At 38.9% G+C, this 16,821-nt stretch overlaps 1 protein-coding gene across 4 annotated transcripts in view; it reads right to left on the bottom strand.

Moving 5' to 3' along the window:
- Positions 1-16,821, bottom strand: part of CGA (glycoprotein hormones, alpha polypeptide) — a 29,809-nt gene that overhangs the window by 12,792 nt on the left and 196 nt on the right. For 2 of the 4 annotated variants that reach the window (XM_064508758.1, XM_064508757.1), the window contains exon 2: positions 15,591-15,794. Coding sequence is in view for 3 of the 4 variants with exons in the window: in XM_064508757.1 (XP_064364827.1) it covers positions 15,591-15,634 (44 nt within the window). In the remaining variant the exon portion in view is untranslated. The other 2 variants (XM_026093382.2, XM_026093381.2) reach the window with 2 other exon arrangements.

Consider the following 16,821-nt stretch of genomic DNA (forward strand, 5'->3'; position numbering starts at 1 on the left):
CAGATATCTTTTCCCCCCTCTGTGTGTCCAACTTACCTCTATAACAAAGAGAAAACAATTGTCCCCAGCCTATATTTGGCCTGAAATTGGCTTCTGTTTCAAAACCAAAGATGGGTTTCTGTACCTGCAAGCTTGTCTGTTTTTCATCCAATGTCTCCAGTTTGTCTAAAAAAAGATGCCCCCTACAACCTTGCATCATTTAACAACAAAAACATGTTAAAATATGAAAGGTGGTTGAAATATGACAGCTACTGGTTTTAAAAAAAAAATACTGAGAAATATTCCACTGAAAGACAGAAGCTTAATATTTCTTGTCATTAAAAGTAAAAAAGATAAAAACTGATGAAATTTATAGAGTACATCTGACTTGACCCTGTCCTGTTCCTTTCATACTCTAACTCAGCTTGTAGTATTATGAGAAACCTAACCTGACTTGTGATGCTTTACAAAAATCAGAAAACTACCCTCATCATCAGGAAAATAAGTAGTGACTGTATTATGTATTCTTATTTGGTACTTATTTACTTATATATTGTAGTGTATCATCAACTAGTACAAAGGAAATGTTACACAAAAGAGTTCCTTTATTAGAAGAATTTAAGTATACTGATAGTATTACCCTCACAGCATGAAGAAAAATAAAAATGCCCACAACCTGATACTCCTTTCGTATCAGAACGTATTAGGAAGAAATATTGGGAAGTCAATGGAATTACACTGGTATAAAAGATAGTTTTATAAAAGCTCCTCTTTTTATTAAGAGGATTTCTTACTTTTGCCTCTCCAAATCTCTAACTAAAAATACTTGGTCAAATCTGTCTTAATGTGTGACTGAATAAGAAATGAAAGAATGTAGCTCACTATTTTAGGGGAAAAAACCTTTAATTTATTAAATAGTGTTTGCTTAAATCACTTAGCAATGTCATCACAGCTTTTTCTTCTTTTACTCTCTGGTATTCTGGTGTTATGACCTATATAAGTATATAGATGAAAAAACAGGTAAGCATACATGTCGATTTGGACCACCAAACATGCTAGGTCTAATAGCAGAAAAAGTAATTCTGAGGTGGGAAAGGGCAAAAAACTGCCAAAATTGTCATATTTCTTTGATGCCACTATGTTGTTGAATTAGACTGGGACTGTATTAAGAAGCTTTAATTAAACTGACATTCTAAGGTTAGAAAAATTAGCGTGAGCTCAGCACCTAAATATTACGGAGTTGCAGAACTTCTGCCTCTTCTAGGGGCTGGATCCCTTCAGCTCCTTCTCTGGCTTTCTCTGGAAAGGAGAGTTCATTTCGCTTCCCTTCTTCTGCCAGATGCTGTCTCAGAGTATCTGTCCTACTTCCCTACTTAGCAATATCTGCTTATCTAGAGGCTGTTTCCTGATGCTGCCTCTTCTCCACTGGATGAAAGCTTTTCTTCTTTGCTGCTCAGCAGAGTTGCAGGGCACCCCCCAGCACTGGCAGTAAAAGAATGGAAAAGGGCTCCCTTGCTTCAGAAAATAAACTCTTCTATTCAGAAACAACAACTCCACAGCACCAATAAAGAGAACCCAATCCCAAAATGAAAGTGTGGTCAAAGATAAGCAATATCAAGCAGACTCTACCCACTTCTAATGAGAGCAATACAAGGTTGCTATGCCTTACTACCCGGCAGAAAGGACAGTACTGAGCGCATCTACTTTTCTTATTTCTCATTGTCACATTCACCAAAAACATTCCTACCTTCTTTCTCGGTTTTCCTTTTTTTTTTTTTTGTTTTTTTTTTGTTTTTTTTTGCTTTGGAGACAAGCAAATGAGAACAAACACCTGTTAAAATGCAGTTTTGATAGGATTTTTGTTCTGGATGGATAAACAGGTTGAGTTCTGGAGAACTTTTTTAATAACAAATCATATTTCAGAACTTTCTCTAAATGCAATCAAAAACCACCCTTCATAATTTGTGTAAATTCACAAAACAAGATTTCCTTCTGAGAATGGAAGCTATGAGGAATACTCACAGTACACCAGAAACCCTTCTTTCCTTCTCCTTTGTAATATTCTAATATGTCCTTGGCTTCTTTGTCCAGATTCGTACCCCCTCCTACAAACTGACACAGTAGCCACAGGCCTGAGCCTGCACTAGATTGACCATCAGGGCAGAATCCAGGAGCACTGGTAGCATCTCTGGCATTCAGGGTATCATGTCCTTCATTTCTGGGATGATCTTCCAAGAGTCCCTAGAGGACAGAAGCTCCCAAATCTTGCAAACAGCTCTGGACTGACACAGAAAAATGATCAGATTTGCTGATGACAAATAACAGTGAAAGGTCCCAGCGTGATTGAGAGCATCGTACTATACTGGAGAGAAAAGAGAGAGATTTGCTGGGGATTCAAGAACAAAAAAACCCCACCGAGTGTTAAACAAAAAATCTGGTTGTAAAAGGGTCTGAAAATATGTCAGTATTTGAATCTTTCACCGAGTCTCCCAACTCCTTTCATGTTTGCTCATAACTATTCCAGTTGCTGTTTCTGTTCTCAGAGATGGTAACATCAGCTCAGCAGATATACACTTCAACAAGACTCTCCAAGGAAATGGAAAACGCAGACATACAGCGTTCTAAAATAAACAGCTACTGCCTGCTGAAATATTTCATACGGTATTATACAGATAATGAAAGGTAAGTTTTCTGTTATTTTACAGATGCTTTCAAAAGATTGTCTAAAATTATCTCTCAAAGCAACACTTTTTGGCCTCATCCTACTTCACTTAAAATCAATAGGAGTTCTGCCATTATTTCAAATGAAACTGGATCAGGACTTTTCAGATTAGCTATTAGTGTTCTCAAGCTTTAGCCAAACATTGATTATTGATTATTCTGAGATAAGAAGGTTTTCAGTACTTAATGCACATAATTGACTGCAAAGCCTCTTCTATTCTAAAACCATAGTGTAAAGAGGGCTCCCTAATATGCCTCTCTTTGTTTTTTAAAGGAATTAATATTACAGGCTATGGCACTTCAGAAATATGTGCAATAATCATTACTTTACTAAAGTGAACTGAGAACTAAAAACCTAAAAATTCTGCTTCTGAAGAGAAAGAAGATTATGAGGAATAGCTACATTTTTTTCCTTTTTTACTGTAACTTGTCAAGGTCAAAATGTTTAATCACAGCACATTATTAGACAACTTACGGTTACTAACAGGATGATCACTTCTATTTAGCTGTTTTCATGCTTCTTTTTGGAACAGGTTTATTTGAAATCCAATTCCTTTAACCAGAATTAGAATAGATAATTTTACAACTGCCAGAGTATCGTGGATCAGCAAACAAAATGTCATTAACATGTAGGTTTGACCTCAAGGGCTTTAAATATTGTATTTCAATATTCTTTTTCTCTACTTTTAATTAATAAAAGTAACTGCACTTCCTATAATGACTAATTCAGCTTACAAGGTCAGGAAGCTATTCCTTCTATGTATAACATTGTTCAGTTAAAGTAACTAAGTATGTTAGACTTCTGAAATATTAAGTGCTTATTAACAGACAGAGGTAAAATAATCAACTAAATAAGACTATTGATCTAACCGATTATGTCAGTGGCTATATTCCTGCACCATAAGCTTAGTCCATGAAAGACAGATAATATGGGTTCACTTTAACCATACTATAGTACTTAGCCTTTTTAATGCAAAAATGTATTTACCATATGAATGGATCAGTGCATGTCAGGTTTAGATCTCATAAATAGCCATGTCAAAGGGAAATGTATACTTCCAGTTCAGTTAAAACAAAAAAGCCTGATCAATAATGCAGGATGTCTCATTTATACAACCAGCAATTTCAGCAGCTCTCATTATCCAAAATGGAAATAATTGTCCATACAATTAGCTATTAACTTTCTCCAGCCCCAAATCTCAATACTTGCAAATGCTAGCTCACCTCTTTTTTTAGTAGATTTCTACTGTGAATTGCTTTCACATTTCGTAGAACTGTATTTCTTGATTTTTACAGATGAAAACAGAAAAAACACTTAAGTTCATCGAGTTCTTGCTTGTGGCAATTTCATTAGAAGTAGCCTACAGTGCTGATAGTGAAAAACATGCACTGGAAAATAACTGAAAATACTAAGAAACAGGCACTGGATGTAACTGGAAAATGGATTCTGAAGAAAACAGTTTATTTCTGTCATATTAGCAAAAGGCTTGTTACTAGCTTGATGTTACCCTCTCTACTGTCACTGCATAGAGAAATCTGACTGTCAGGTCATTCAGTTGAGTACAACTCATTCATCACACTTATCTGTATTCCAGTAACACTTAAGAAACCCACACCAAGACCTAACAGTCACAGTCCCACCAGGCATTGCCCAAGATAGCAGCAGATTGTTTTCAATGATCCTGAATATCTGATCATGCTCCTATGCCCGAAAGCAATGAAAAGATCGTCCCCTACCCCCACGAATTCACAGTCTGATACAGGGTTTGGAGAAGTTGGCTCATTCCTTCCAGCTTCTCCTCTTCCACCCAGGTGCAAGTGATACCTGGCTATTTTTCTGAGAACATCAGATCTCAAACTCATGTTCTGGGCTTCATCAATATTTCTGGATGAGGTTCTAGGCCCACGTTACACAGAAAGTCAGATTCTGTACTCACAATGGTCTCTTTCGATCAAGAAATCTCAGTGATCTCTTGATATACCCACCTACCCCTCTTGAGGAATTGTGCATAGCATATGCTTTGTATTTGTGAAAAACATTCAGAGTAACAAATAAATGGAATTATGGAAGTTTACAACGTGGTATTTGATTATCAGTGTTAGCGATTCAGAACACGGAAAATGGGCTAGTGCATTATAACTAATTCCAGATTGGAAAGTAAAGCCTACCAATGTTGCCTATCTCCCTAAAATTACTTTTTTGGAATAAATATGGCTTACATAATAACATATCAACACAGATCTTAAGGTGCTTTGAAAGCTGAATAAAGAAAGCTGATTTCCCATGTCACTGAAGTTTAGTCACCAGCAAGAGTCAGTAGCCAATCTCCTCCAGCAACATTACATGGCTGTTGTTACAGGGCTAGCAATGAATCATAATAGCATCCCAAATTTAAACTAAATGTCTATGTAAGTAGACTAAAGGTCTAAGCTGTAAATCTGGGGGGAGGGAGAGCACAGCAAGTCTGGAAAACCAGTAAAAATTTAAAAGACGCTATTTTACATTATTTTGTGGTCCAGGCTATTTCTTACACCAGGCTCAGATTATAAAATGAAAGAGCTGAGAAAGGATTAAATAAAAGCTCCTAGTTCAAATAGCCAAGATGGAGCGCATGTCCTGTTTCCAGATACAAAACAGACATGCGGAAATGCTTCATTGCACTGCACCCGGCTTCAACACTCAGGAATTATTTTATTCATGAGAACTTCTGTGGGTGCTTCAGTAAGAAATTTTGTTGTCAGGAAAGCCTAAAACAGTCTCTGGCTTGAAACAGGTGTTTTACTGGGCTAAATCAGAGCGATGATGAGTTTATACCAATCCATAGCCATTTAGGCTTTTCAGTTTTGTTAAATTTATCTTTCAGCCAAAGAGGACTTATGTTACCTTATGTTTCATTGCATGCATGCACAGTGTATATTATTTGTTCCGAAATATAGGTTCAGGTTATATTTGACCCTTGCACAAGTGCACAGAAGGAGAAAAGATACCTCAGTGGGATTCAAATCCCCCACCTTTAGACATCTGCAGTGTATATGGGGCATATCTAAGCTGGTTGTCCAGGCTACCTCTGCATTCAGCAGAAAGAAACAGACATGTTCGGGGCACAATTCATCTAATTTACTTTAGCACCATCTTCAGAATGGACTGAATGGTGCCCTACAATTGCTTATTTCTCTGCACTGACTACAGAGAGAGTCAGGAAAACTGACTTAGTTACATTTACTTTTTAGATGTCCACACTTGACCAGGTGAATCCAGCCCACAGCATCTTTCATCTTATGACCAATGTGCAAGGAATGGCTACAATCACACTTTTACACTTAGACAAGCTGAGGTCCTTGCTCTTTCCCAAGTTCTTTGGACTACAGCCCTTCCCAGAAGACTAGGGAGAGCAGAAGTTGAACTTATTAGTATTAATTGCCTCCTCTATACTTTCCCTTTATCTGTGTTCATCTGTCATCTCTTGTCTTCTTTAGTATTTATCTAAAACAAGACTAACTGCTTACTCAAACTGTTTTTATCCACAGCTAGGACTCCTAGGCAATATAACTATTAAATACCAATATTCAGCTTTCTTGACGTTAAGAACACACCACGTCCTTTTAAAGGATGCTGCTGCAAATGCAGTTTCTGTTACGATGGTAAGCATACTTTCAAAAGTGTAATAGCCTTCCTGGAGCTATTCCCAGGTAGGGATGACTTCACAGAGACCTAGAGCCTAACGGGCACGGAGGAGCTCACAGACATGCATTTAACAGTATTTGTCTGGATTTCACAGAAATATGGATTGAGCTTCTTCAGCTTTTAGAGTCTTTGGCACAGGCAGATACTCACAGACCTGTGAAAAACGATTCTGACAAGTGCCACACAAGTTTCTTCAGGTAAAATCTCAGTCACAGCTCCAGGATGTTGATTTCTTTTCCAGGAGCACATTACACGTTATTCCCATAAAGTAGCCAGAGAGTTTGACTAGCAAGCTAATAGAAACATTTCAGCACCGCCATTTGTTAACTGAATGCATTTTTTCATGGGAATACCCTTTAGGGTTTTTTGGTATTTCTTAACATTTAAAATGCCACATCTAAATGTTAGGTGGGAAATTCAGAGATAGCATTAGTTTGGTATACTACCTATTGGCTAGTACTAAATACTACCAAATACAGTGTCAGTACATAACAAACGTTAATTTTTTTGGTTTGCCTCATCAAGCTTAAACATACCTAAGAATTCTTTGCTTCAGAGCTTCACTGCAACACGGAAGCAGTAGAGCACGCTGGCCAGTTGAACAAAATTTGCCACTGATGTGCTGCAGAACATGGCAATACAACTGACTCACTGAAGCAAATAAGGCTGCTAGTTTGCCATTGATTTATTGGTTTAAAGGGTCACATGTGTGAAATCAGCTCTCTCACACAGGGAGAAGAGGGGTTGAGTAAAGGTCAACGCCAATGTCTTTGAGCTTTAAGAACTTTAGCTCTTCCACCAATGTTACCTTAACGTGCAGTGAAACAGAGGAAGCAACATGCTTGGGAGCTTTTTCAGCCCTGATACCTGTAGTAGTATACTCTAAAGAGCACTGGTGGCTGGATTAAGCAAACTACTAATCAGGACTCAGTCATACGATCAGTATTCCTGAAAGCACAGCTCACAGAACTGTGCTGTGCAAACTAGCTGGACAAGGAAGGCAGTGAGTGATTGGTTCAGTTTCCTGGGATGTACCAATGGCCCTCCAAAACATTCTCTGAGCCTGCCTTCAATTTACATTACTTATCCTGTTGTCTACAAACCTCTGGTGGGTCACAAGGTATCTGGAAGGTGGTCTATGAAATGATTGCAAAAAAGAGTTTAAATGCTATGCACATGCTTCGCCTCCCACTCAAGCATGCCCTAAATACAAAGTTGCAATCAGTAGCTTCTGCAAATGAAGAATGAGCAAGCACTAACCACAGAGAAAGTGATTCATCAGTCTAGCAAATTAAAGTCTAACAAAATAAAATTGAAGGAAGATGAAAGACTGGGGAAGAGAAATGAGAAAAAAGCAATCATGGATATGCACTGATACTTTCATTATTTACCCTTACATGGTGTATATCTTTGAAGGTAGGGCTACACATTCAGCAAAACTTATCTGAGTAAATCTGAGATTTCTCTGACCAAATGGAGACAACTGCAATGCAACACAGACACTGGAGCTGGCTGTCTAGATTCCCTCAGAATCAACATAGAAGAAAAGCATTTTTAGACCTAGTTTTGACTAGGCAGATGCTCAGATGTAGATATCTGCAACAGCAGTGTAGGTGCCTACATTTGGCCTGATGAAGCTCACAGAAAGCTCCAAAACCTCAAGAACCTGCTTTTTAGCATCTTACCTAAATTCATTCCATCTTTTCCTTCTCTCTTTCAGCCACTTGCAGCTTTTCTTGGGGCAGTACTACACATACCAAGACTCTGAAAGCAGGTTACAAAAAGACAAAGAGCACATGAACTCGGAGCAATGAAGCAGGATCTAGAGACACTTTGCTAGCACAGCACTGAGCTCCTGTATCTACCTGGCGTAGCACGGCCCCATACAAACATATCAGCTTAGTCCCAAAAGTAGTACAGACAGAACAGCATGCTGCCACATCTGAATTACGAAATGCAGCTGAGAAGCACGGCTTACTAGCAGAGACATAGAGGTGCCCTAGTGTGACTGTACTGCTTTCACATGCGGAACCGACAGAGTCTCTGTTAGCTCAGGTGTCTCTGCACATGCTTTGCTACTCAGCGTGGAGCTCATCTGACAAATCGGTCCAAGGCCTAACACACAGACCAAGTGCTTGAGGGTGGGCTGACGTACACTGATTTAACATTTCTATACGCAAGCTGCTCACACCGAGCAGTGACCACACTCACTTCTGCCCTCCTTCCCCATCAGCGTGCTCTTGCCTTACATCCTGGCAAGCAGAGAGAGAGGTAATTTCCTAAAACAAGATGACGTTCAAATATAATTTAGGGCACAGGATTGCACTAGGTCCCCAATTTAGCAGTCTGTGGTTGTTTGCAGAGGAGTCACTAGTGTTAAGTCTCATCAACTTCAGTAACATACTAAGTCCCAGTGATTTCAGAAGCACTTAAGCATGTACTTACATGTTGGTTGAGCAGGGGTGTACATAAGCACCTGTGCTTTGCTGATTACCACGTTTTTTTGGCACTGAGCACACACAGCAGAATCAGGCTAGTGATGTCAGGATCGTCAAGCATAAGCTTAGAGCCCTGCCCTAATCCCACAATACTAATGCCAAAGTAAGTTAGAGGTGTTTAAGTTAGTGGGCTTTGACAAAATTCACCATAAATGTTCAGAGAATTAGCTGAAGCAACCTTCGAATCATTAACAACCATTTTCAAGAAATAACAGCGAATAGGGAAGGTCCTCAAATCCTAGAAAAGTATTAATGCAATACTTGCTTTTAAAATAGAGGATAGGGAATATTTTATACCTGTCAGCCTAACCTTTATCCCTTGAAATGGAACAAATTATTAAATAAAGAATTTGTAAATACCTGGAAGATGATGATGATAATTTTTAAAACTCAAAATGGGTTTGTCAAGAAAAAATTACATCAATCGAAGCTAATCTCCCTCTCTGACAGGATAATTGCTCTAGCAAATAAGTGGAAAACAGCAGATACGATGTATCTTGACAATGATGAGCTTCTGACACTGTCCCACACAGCATTTTTATAAGTAAGCTAAGACAGTATGTTCCAGATGTAATTAGCAAACTGGTAGGTGCTCAACATTTGAAAAATTGTTCTCATAGTGCAATAACCAGTGGTTTGCTGTCAATCTGAGAAGGTTTCTCTAGAGGAGACACCCAGGAGTTTGTCCCACAGCCAGTTTTATTGACCACTTCATCGATAACTTGGATGGTGAAACGCAGAGTGTGCTTCTACAGTTTGATGAGGACATCAGGTTGGGGAAAGTTACAAAGTGCTTTTGAGGATGAAAATAGCATTAAAAATAAGCCTCAAGAATTCAAGAGGTGGACAAAAATTAACCAGACAAAATACAAAAGAGACAATTACGAAGTGGTATGCTTTGGAAAGAGAAATATCCCCTCCAGAAGCCTTTATCCTACTTCTTTTGAAATAGGGCACAGATCAGCCAAGCAACTTTGTTAATAAACAATACTAAAGGTGTACGTAAACATACAGCCATCCGTGAATTTGAAAGGTCTATTTGGCCTCTATAAGTGACAAGTTACTCAACTTGTAATAACTTCACATTTTAACAGTTCTATGTTTCTGTAAGCATGGGCTTGCATGGCAACAGGATCAGACCTACATTTTTCCTTACACAATTGTGCTTAAGTAATAGAAAGCATGTCTCAGATCTTTTAATGTAACATAATTTAATGCAGTTTTTGTATTTGAATAGTATGCATAAATCACTGCAAAAGAATTGCTATCTCAGGGTAAGAAGAGAGCTACTAAATTGTGTGTCCTAGACAAAGGAAATATTTTTCAAGTGGTTTGCCTCAGGGGGGATTTAAAGGAGGAAGTTAATGCATTCCAGCAAGAACCTCCATCACTATAATACCAGTGGATTAATTGTAAGTAAAGCTAAAGCTGTGAGTGAGGAAAATTTGCAGCATTAGGAATGTTGATGCAAAGTGCAGGATGGCTGTTGAAGATAAATATATAATTCATAATGGATTTTATTAAAAAATGATTATATTCTCAGAGCATTTTGTTATTCCCATGACTAACCTTCAGCTATGTTATAGGAATCACTTTTTCATTTTATTCCAATAAATCACTTTTGAATTAAAAATTTTATTACATTTCCATCTTTTCATTTTCGCTGCAGTGGTTTCTTTCTCTACGCAATGATTTTATCATCTGATTGCAATCGATGTTGCTGTAACAGGCAGTACATGTAGTTCATCATCAGTCAGAGAATGGTAAAGGATTACAGAGCATTTACACTTCCTATGTTTAAAATCCATCCCTCTACCTTCCTCCTCCTGCCCTTTGTAGGCTGTACTTTTTTTTCCTTTCTATTGACACTTGGATCTTTATTACACCAAAGGCTTTTACTTTTCAGTATTAATTTGCTGAAAAATTCAAAGACATGTTCCTTTTTAAAATAAATATGTTGCTATGCTTTAACGCAGCAAAGAGCTGTGTGTCACTACCAGGTAATAAAATAATTATAAAAGAGCTAAACTGCAGAGGACCAGAAATGCAGAAGGCAGATCATAAGGAGGAGAGTGGAAGAAGAAAACAAAAAAACCCACAAAACACCCAAAACACACACCCAAAACACAAGAAAAACCAAAAAAGGACCTCACACATACCAGCAAGTGCTTCCTTCACATTTAACAGAATTTTGACAGACATTTTAAACTCCATCCCCACAAAAAAAATTGGCAAGAACTGCCCTATCCTGATGCCCATACAAGCTTTCTTTCCTTCTTACACATAAAATTAAAAGCATTTCTGCAGAGGCCTCCTAATTTAAACTTATATCTTGCCAAATGGGGAAGGAATGAAGAAAAGAGTGCAGCAATGGAAAAACATACCCGTCTGCAAGAAACCCTTTCTTTCTTACTTTCAATAACTTTTTTAAAGCACAACTAAAACTCTGTTAGATTCTCTCACTAGAACAGCAAGAATTTAAGTATTTAGCCTGCAGATAGTGCACATTAGGAAACAAACATAGGAAAATGATAAACAGAAAAGATGATGAAAAGGTAGGAAGGCATCATTAATTACAAGTAATAGCACTGTGGTTTGTATTTAATTACGTAAAATGAGAATGTAACCACCACCCTTCTTCTAAAAGAGATCTGAAACTCTTTTGCGAGATTCCCTTTCGAGAAAACAATTGTTTTGAATGTTCAATCCATGATCTGGGCTGTATTTTTAGAGGTGCTGTCCTCCATCAATTTGCTCCCTCTGGAATAGAAAGGTTCTCTACATAATCTGAAGGAGCATGTTGAGAAAACTGTCTTTCCTCCTTCCCATGGAGAGAGATTGCTCACCTAGAAGACAACCTGCAGACCACACTCTCCACACGTTTCTTTTCTGGTGATAGACTTCAATTACTGAGGGATATACAGACCTACAGAAATGATTTTGACTACGGGTGAGAATATCCTCAGCCTTGACTGGAGCCAGTGGCATCAATAAGAAAGTTGGGAATACATGGGACTAGTTTTCTTCCCTCTTTTGCAGCTCATTTTTCATTTGCAATCAATTTTCATCATCAAATCCTCTACTGCTGCCTTGCACAAGTCTACCATTTTGCCATTTTTAAGAAGCTTCTTTTGCAACATTGTAGATGCTCATAAGTGCCCTAGAAATAACACTATTTATCATCATACAGTTACATCTGTTTCAACATAAATGTGTTCAACAATCAGTTAACACCAATTTTTCTTCAGCCAGTTTCTTCAGTTTTTATAACTTGAATAACTTTTTCTCCCATGTTTACTCCTCTTAGTGTTTACAAACTGAAAGCGTACCCCTCGCCACCTTTTGTTTCACTACACTAAATGAACCATTTTTATTCCCCTCTCATATACCAGATTCTCCAGTCTACTGATCGTCCCTAGAGCCCTTCTCTGCATCGCCTGCATGGTGATTTAATCTTTTCTGAACAATAGTGACCAGAATTGCACACATTGTTTCAGATGAGATCAGACCAACGTTTTATCCACAATATCTACTGGAAATATCTGACCTATGTCCTATGATTTTAATAACTTTTTTTCTGTTGCAGCTGGATCATATTTATGACTTAGTCATCTTCAACTAATATAATAAGGACTTTTTACCCCATTGTCACTTTCAACTGATGAGCTTCCCCTTCTAGCAGAAAGAACTATCAGTTTCCTTGCATTTTATGTTATTAAAATTAACCCCATTGTATTATTTAGGTTCTCAAGGTCATCCAGTCTTGATCCTCCTCTTATTGAAAATGTCTCACTATTTCGTGTCATCAGCAAATCTCATTATTACAACTCAGGTTTTTGTACCTACATCATTAATGGAAATTCCTGGCTGAATAAAGATCTTCTGATGTTTCTGATGGGTATACAATAAGTTTTTTGCTTCCATCTCAAATGTGGTAACTTTCATGTTCATATCTTCCTTCTCATTAAACACTGCTTTAATTTCCTTTATAAGGAGACTCAGCTGGACTTCTGACTATTCTCACTTTATCCCTACATTTCTTAATATTTAAGCAATCATTTTCTTCAGTTCCTTTCAAGCTTTTGTTTGTTCCCAACACCCCTTTTGAAGTGCTCTTTATCCAGCTGGGACTGACTGTCCCTCTTGTTTGAGATATAAATTCCAGATATATTTCTGTAGATAGCTTTAAATAGATGCCAAGCCTTTTGCACATACAAGTCCTCGACCACCTAAATGCAGCTATCATCACTAACTGGAGTTCCCTTGATTTCTCAGTTTGACCTTTGAAATTAAGAACTTGTTATCAACTTAATTTGCTCCAAGCAGTATTTTTCTAATAATCTTACAAAAACCTGCTTCTCTCCAGACTTGAACCCAAAAGTCTCCAGCAGGTCCTCATGGTCTCTAACAGAAGTTCTTTGCCATCTTCCCTAACATTGACTAAACAAGTTTTTCTTTACCTTTCCTATCACTATTTCTCTCTTTGCTATTTATCACACTGCAAATCCTAATCCCCCATCAATCCTTTTTTCCTCCCAAACATTACAACTGCTTTAATATTTGCATTCCTGTCCTACTTTCTGTTCCATCACGTTTTCTATTATCTCTAAAGGCTCTAGTTTAAGAACTAGTTTCAGTCACTTTGATTTTGTTGCCTGGGCTCCAATGATATACAAACCAAAACAAAATGATATACAATCACCACAGTTGTTTCTTATTAACACAACATTCGGCCTGGAAGAGTTATAGTTCTCCTTTTAATTATCAGCTACATATAGTCTATGAGAATAACACTCTCATCAATATTCCAACTTTTTCTCCTTGCTTTCCCTGCCCTGACCTCCGGTGTTCCTGTTCCTATTTACCTGATCTTTCTCTTCTAGTATCTTAAAACCAACAGCAGGATAAGCATTTCCCAAACTTGTTTCTTATTTTAAAGGTATTTCCAGACATTGATAGGTAAATATCCCATGTACTTGCATGGGAGCTTAGATCAGGAAGAGTCCTTTTTCCTCCTACCTATCTCTAGTTAGGCCTAGCATCCCAAAATGTACAACCAAAGTATCTGAAAAGCCACAGAATATTCTGGCACTTAACGGCACAGGTTGATCTGAGACATGAGAATTGAAGTGCGGAGCCAAGAAAACACCATGGTACAGAAACACTGGATCAGTCAAGGAAGTGGCAAGAGAAAGAGGGAAGGAGTATATCTGAACCCCAAAGGAATTTTTGATGACGAGGAATTTTTACAGCCACAAGTCCTTATCTTAAACTTTTATTCCTGACACACCCCAGTAATAAGCCAGTCAATTCCTCTTAAAAAGAAATTCCATCTTTTTACTGGTGTGAACTTCAGGTTTTTCCCCTTTCAGTGTCTATCTTTTTTTTTTTTCCTCCTCTTGAACTCTCACCTTTTTTTTCCCCCTTGTGCGATTCTGTGTCTTTCCCCCTGCCCCCACTTCTTCCTGAATCTTCTATTTCCGTTTGTTTCTCCTCTGTATTTTCTAGCATAGCAAATGCCTTCCTTGACTACATTTTCCCTGCAATAGCCAGTCTTCCCTATCTTATATTCACATTCTTTCAGTGCCTAGAAGTCTGTCCCACAAGTCCTTGGAAGTAACAAATATCTGAAAAGCTTGTCTTCCTTACGCAATTTCTTTTGCTCCTGTCACCTCTAAGCATCAGCTCTTCTCTTCTATGAGCTCTATCTACCACTTTGCAGTTTCTGTCAGGATTCAAAGATGAGATGAATCCCACGGCTTTTGTATCTGGTCACACGCAGCACTTTTTTTCTGTTCTTCAGGTCACTGCTATACTTGCCTCAGTAGCTGTCATCATATTTGCATTGTTGCCAAGGAAAAAAAGGAGGGGGGAAAAAACCCTTAAAATACTGCTTTTTGTTGTCTTTCTTTCCAGTTACTAACTCTGTTTTTTGTGTCTCTCTTATGTTTAAGCTTAGCAATGTGTCTCTCTTATGTTTAAGCTTAGCAATTAACTGCCTGTTAACTGTGATTAAAGGCAGGAATCCTCCCTTGCATAATGCCCTACAGGCCTTAGTGCAAGGCCTCTTCAGGATAGGACAGCTGAAGGACAGGCTCCTTTCCGTTTGATCCTGATGAGAACAAAACAAACAACCCTTACTCTAACATCTCTGAGCCCTAATCTTTTGTATAAGCAAGAAACTCACGCTCCCTGTTTCTCCTTCCTTCCTGGCCTGGGCTCAATTCAGAAAACCCTCTGGGCAAGGAGGAAACAAGACAACAAGCTAAAACAATGACAGACCATCAATTTAAATTTGGTGATTGTGGTTTACTCTTAAGTGAAAATAATTACAAATAACAAAATATAGGACTAAAAGAGTTATCCAGAGGATATGCTATTTTAGCTCACACAGATAAATTAAGTAATTTAGAAAGACTAAATAAGTCTTTGTTTTCAGTTGTTTCTAGTATTTGCATCGTTCATTAGTACTGGTGTAATAGGCAGTAAGGAGGTACATTTGGCAGTGAGGAATATGTGCAACTTGTTAGATACTTCTGGCACTCTATTAAGCCTAAGGAGGAGAAAGCTGAAAAAAAGTTCTCTGCTTCTACTTATGACAGAATGGGTTTCACATGTATTAAAAATTAGAAATTTAAAAGGTTTTAGGCTTACAGTAAAAAATAAGGTACTTACTTGATTATTTACATGGAAAGCTAAAGACATACCTCTTTAGGCTTAGTGTTATGACCAGGCCCAGCTGTGTCTTCATGTTTTTGCATATTCAGTGCTGTCACTATGGTTGTCTACACTTGCAGAAACAGCTCTGCCATCTCAGAGGAACCTCTTCTCTTTCCCATTCCAAACAGCATCCATTCCATCACACACCTCAGCTTCCAACAGTACACAAGAAACAGGTAGTGCCACTTTTCCTTTACCACAAGAAAAGACAGCATAATCATCAAATCAGTTCAACAGTCATACTAGTTGGTGGGTGTAGAGTATCATATTAAACCTGGGCCTGAGCAAGACTGAATGAAACATTTTGAGGAGCCTGCAGCCACACTCTTTTCCAGACAAAGATATGTAATAGACCTGATTTAAATTAGTGCACAATTTCTGAACATTCTTAGTTTTCCAGATGATAGGAAATGCCCAGATTAATTCAGTGCACCTCCTCTCAATGCTGGCTGGCTAAGAGAAACCATCCAGTTCTGACAGACTGTGATCTCACTACAGTAAAATGTTTCTTTGCTACTTCCTTGCTGAAGGGGTGCAATGCAACAAAAAGCACATGAAATCATTAACCTGTGGGAAAAATCACAGAAGACTGCAAGACATATCTTATGCACCTAGGCCAATTCAATGCCCACCAAACTCATCTTTTCCTCCCCATCAGATTCAATACCTCAAGACAATCTTCAATCTTTCTGATACTTGTGAAAGATAGAAAATGCCCCTGATCCTCTCAGGTGACACAGGGGAGGTCAACTCTGGGCCTTGGAGCTTTCCACCACACTGAGGACACCTACCAGCACATGAGAGGGGGCCCTGACCAGCCCCAGGGCCAAGGAGCAGCAAAGGCCTCTAGAGCACCCAAATCTCAACGGCTTCACCCAAAGAGCAAAGTCACACTTCTCACTTCCAACTACAGTCACAGAGGCTAAAAGCCCGGCAGCAGCAGCAGCAGCACCAGCCCCCGCTGGCCCAGCACATGCTCAGCACTCCCAGGATACAAGGTGGCCTCAGGACAAAACCAGGCACAAACTAACCCACCCAGGCACCCAGGGAAAGCAGCAGCTCAGCTCCCCACAAGGCCAGCCAGCGAGGGGGAAGCAGCCTGCGCAGAGCCGAGCCAAGCCAAGCCAAGCCCGAGCCCGAGCCCGAGCCCGAGCCCGAGCCCGAGCCCGAGCCCGAGCCCGAGCCCGAGCCCGAGCCCGAGCCCGAGCCCGAGCCCGA

This window comes from Dromaius novaehollandiae, chromosome 3 (assembly GCF_036370855.1).
Source record: "Dromaius novaehollandiae isolate bDroNov1 chromosome 3, bDroNov1.hap1, whole genome shotgun sequence".
Taxonomy (NCBI): domain Eukaryota; kingdom Metazoa; phylum Chordata; class Aves; order Casuariiformes; family Dromaiidae; genus Dromaius; species Dromaius novaehollandiae.